The 3879-nt window shown below is 44.9% G+C and overlaps 1 protein-coding gene across 3 annotated transcripts in view; it reads right to left on the reverse strand.

The window, feature by feature from the left end:
* The window catches only part of MYOCD (myocardin), a 93148-nt gene that overhangs the window by 27002 nt on the left and 62267 nt on the right, over positions 1–3879 (reverse strand). For all 3 annotated transcript variants that reach the window (XM_010842994.1, XM_010842992.1, XM_010842993.1), the window contains exon 7: positions 1104–1217. In XM_010842994.1, the coding sequence (XP_010841296.1) occupies positions 1104–1217 (114 nt within the window). The remainder of the gene's footprint in view (positions 1–1103; positions 1218–3879) is intronic.

The following is a 3879-nucleotide window of genomic DNA, read 5'->3' on the forward strand; positions in this document are numbered from 1 at the left end:
TCAGAACATGAAAACTAGTTTTGTGGGCTTCTCTGGTGGCTCCGTGGTAAATAATCTGCCTGCCAGTGCAGGAAACATGGGCTTGATCCCTGATCCAGGAAGATTCCACAGCAACTAAGCCCAAGGGCCACAACTGCTGAGCCCACGTGCTGCACCTGCTGAAGCCCGAGCACCCTAGAACCCGTGCTCTGCAACAAGAGAAGCCACCGCAAGGAAAAGCCTGAGCACCGCAACTGGAGAGCAGTTCCCACTCTCCGCAACTAGAGAAAAGCCCATGCAGCAGTGATGACCAGCATAGCCATAAAGAAACAAACAAAATTAAAAAAAAGAAGACCACTTTTGTGTATATGCATGGACAGGGTGGCAGGGCCATTACTTTAACACTGATTCTTACTCAGCTTGCAAGCTTTTAAAAGTATTTCTTAAGAATCATCTCAGCATTAAGTGCCAGCTTTAGAGCTGAGAAAATATTAATATGCCCCCAAGTCAGTGAGAAGTTATTTGGGATAAAATATTATGAAAAAAGTCAAATGACTACCAGTTAACTGAGGAGAAAGTACTTTGTGAATTGTTAGATATAATGCTGAGAAAATTAAACCCAAACTACGCGATCCTGCTTATTCTGTGCCTCCTGCGAATATGAGGCCTCCGTTCATGTCCACAGGGAGACTGTCTTGACTGACAGAGGTTTTACTTTAGGCAAGACCTTCAGGCTGGCCTCCCTTGTGTAAAAGCCACTGTCCTATCTAAACCTGTGTTACGGCGCGTGCAAATCCTGTGTGCACTGAGGTCAGTGTCTGTCTCTAGGCTAAGCTACCGAAGGCTTTCAGGTCAGGAACCTGCTGGCTGAACTGTGAGCCCAAAGAAAGGAGCCACAGACGCTTCTTGTCTGTGGGGAAGATCCCTGATGGGCAAGAGCCTCTTGGTCCATGTACAGTGATAGCCCACTTCTCCACCCCTGTCTAGTGATGCTCCCAGTGGACTGAATCCATCCATCGGTCCACATGACCTTCCCCGTTGCCAGACCTAACTCAGCATGCCCTGCCCCGCAATGGCCCCTTGAGCTGCATGCTCAGGCGGGCGTGGAGGCTGGCCCATCCTACCTTTACGGCTGTGTGCCCAGTGATGGGGGTGCCCAGGGAGCCAAGCCCCTGCTTGCCCGGGTCTGGCTGGTTGCCGGGGTGTGGGGCTGGGTCACTCCTCTCATTTTCTGAATCCTGAAAATCCAAATTTGAGCCTGATTAGGATGCAGGAGCAGAAACTGTGACACGGGGATGCTGCAGTGGAGGCGCCCACCCTCACCCCCCAGCTCTGCTGCATCAACCCCAGCTTCTTATCTGAGGAAAACCTCAGACTCTGTCCCCAGGGGTGGAGAGTCAAGTACATGATCTGTCAACCAATTGAGGACTCTTTTTAAGAGAGAAAGCAGGCATGATAAATAATCATTCCATCCAACAGGTATAGAACCAGCTTGGGCTAGGCGAACTGGGACATCTGGTCACCCTGTGGGCGGGATCTACCTACTTGCAGTGAGGTCTACATGTTGGAATTGACAGTGGATTGAAAAAGAGAAGAAGCGGGAGGAATGAGTGGAGGGACTTTGGGGGAAAGGTAGGACAATGAAAAAGTCAGATGAGAAGGGGGTTGGCAGATGGAAGGAAAGTGTGTAGGTACGTGTGTGTATGTGTGTCTCTGTATGTGCGTATATGTCTCTGTGTATGCTTCTGTAACGTATGTGTGCATATGTGTATGTGTATACATTCCTTTGCATGTGTGTCTGTGTGTGCATACCTGTGTGTTTGTGTGTATGTCTGTGTATATAAATATGTGTGTGTAGGGGTGCAGCATCAGGAAAACCTTAATGAGAGGCACGTTCCCACACATAGAGGATGCAGAAATGAACGCAGCATCCTCTTCCTGTCCCACAGTCCTATGCCATGACTTTCAGAAAAGGCCCCTGAGCTGCCCAGTCTTTGCCTGAGCACGTGTCAAAGGTCTGTAGCATCCTTTTCTCTCAGAGCCCATGCCCTCATCTCTCACTTGAGGCTGCTGGATTAACTGATGCAAAATGATTTTTGCATTTTGCCTGACATTGCTCAGTGCTCATTCCCTTCTTCCCACTTCAAGGGTGAAAAAGAAAATGCTTGTGTCTTCTCCCCAAACCATCTTTAAATAAGAAGCTGAGGAATTTACTATCAGAGCAATAAGAATACAAATGGCCTGAGGTACTGTTTGATGTTATCAAAGACTCTGGGCTGCAAAGAAGCTTGGGATGCAGAGAAGAAAGAATGCTTTGATTATAAACTCTTGCACAACAAACATGCAGCTCTTTTGGCTCTGCTTTTTCTGTCTTCTGTCTCCCTCTTGTTCCACATTTCCTCCTGGCAGCCTTGAATTTGCTCTGATGGAGTGAAGAAGGGCCTGACAATGACCAGTAACAGTACAGCTTCAGGAAAGAGGGTCATGGTAAATAACTCCTGAAACTGTCTCTGATCCCTGCATGCTTTACAGTATAAAAATGTTTTCAACTAATATGGGTTTAAAAAGTACAAACATTCAGCTATACAATAAATTGTGCTTCCCTGGTGGCTCAGCAGTAAAGAATCTGTCTGCAATGTAGGAGACCCAAGTTCAATCTCTGGGTAGGGAAGACCCTCTGGAAAAGGAAATGGCAACTCACTCCATTGCCTGAAGCATTCCATGGACTGGGGAGCCTGGCAGGCTACAGTCCATGGGGTTACAAAGAGTTGGACAGATTGAGCTACTAACATACACACACACATCCGATAAATAAATCCTGGGGGTGTTATGTTCAGCATGGTGACCATAGTTAACAAGACTGCATGGTCTCTTTGAAAGTTCCTAAGAGAGTAGATCTTAAAGACTCTCATCACTAGAAAGAAAATTTGTGACTGTATATGAAGATGGATGCTAACTAGAATTATCCTGGTGATCATTTCATAATATACATGATGATATATTGTATCTATCATATATATTGTGAAATACACACATAATTCACACATGTATCACATGTATATGTTACAGCACATGTAACATATACACACATACATCACATGTGTATGTTATATTTCACAATATATACAGTAGATATAATATCCAACAATTATGTTCTACAGCTGATATTGACAGAATGATCTCTGTTCGTTTCCAAGGCAAACCATTCAATATCACAGTAATCCAAGTCTATGCCCCAACCAGTAACGCTGAAGAAGCTGAAGTTGAATGGTTCTATGAAGACCTACAAGACCTTTTAGAACTAACACCCAAAAAAGATGTCCTTTTCATTATAGGGGACTGGAATGCAAAAGTAGGAAGTCAAGAAACACCTGGAGTGACAGGCAAATTTGGCCTTGGAATACGGAATGAAGCAGGGCAAAGACTAATAGAGTTTTGCCAAGAAAATGCACTGGTCATAACAAACACCCTCTTCCAACAGCACAAGAGAAAACTCTATACATGGACATCGCCAGATGGTCAACACTGAAATCAGATTGATTATATTCTTTGCAGCCAAAGATGGAGAAGCTCTATACAGTCAGCAAAAACAAGACCAGGAGCTGACTGTGGCTCAGACCACAAACTCCTTATTGCCAAATTCAGACTTAAATTGAAGAAAGTAGGGAAAACCACTAGACCATTCAGGTATGACCTAAATCAAATCCCTTATGATTAATCAGTGGAAGTGAGAAATAGATTTAAGGGCCTAGCTATGGAATGAGGTTCGTGACATTGTACAGGAGACAGGGATCAAGACCATCCCCATGGAAAAGAAATGCAAAAAAGCAAAATGGCTGTCTGGGGAGGCCTTACAAATAGCTGTGAAAAGAAGAGAAGCAAAAAGCAAAGGAGAAAAGG

This window comes from Bison bison, unplaced genomic scaffold (assembly GCF_000754665.1).
Source record: "Bison bison bison isolate TAMUID 2011002044 unplaced genomic scaffold, Bison_UMD1.0 scf7180017864180, whole genome shotgun sequence".
In the NCBI taxonomy this organism is placed as follows: Eukaryota; Metazoa; Chordata; class Mammalia; order Artiodactyla; family Bovidae; genus Bison; species Bison bison.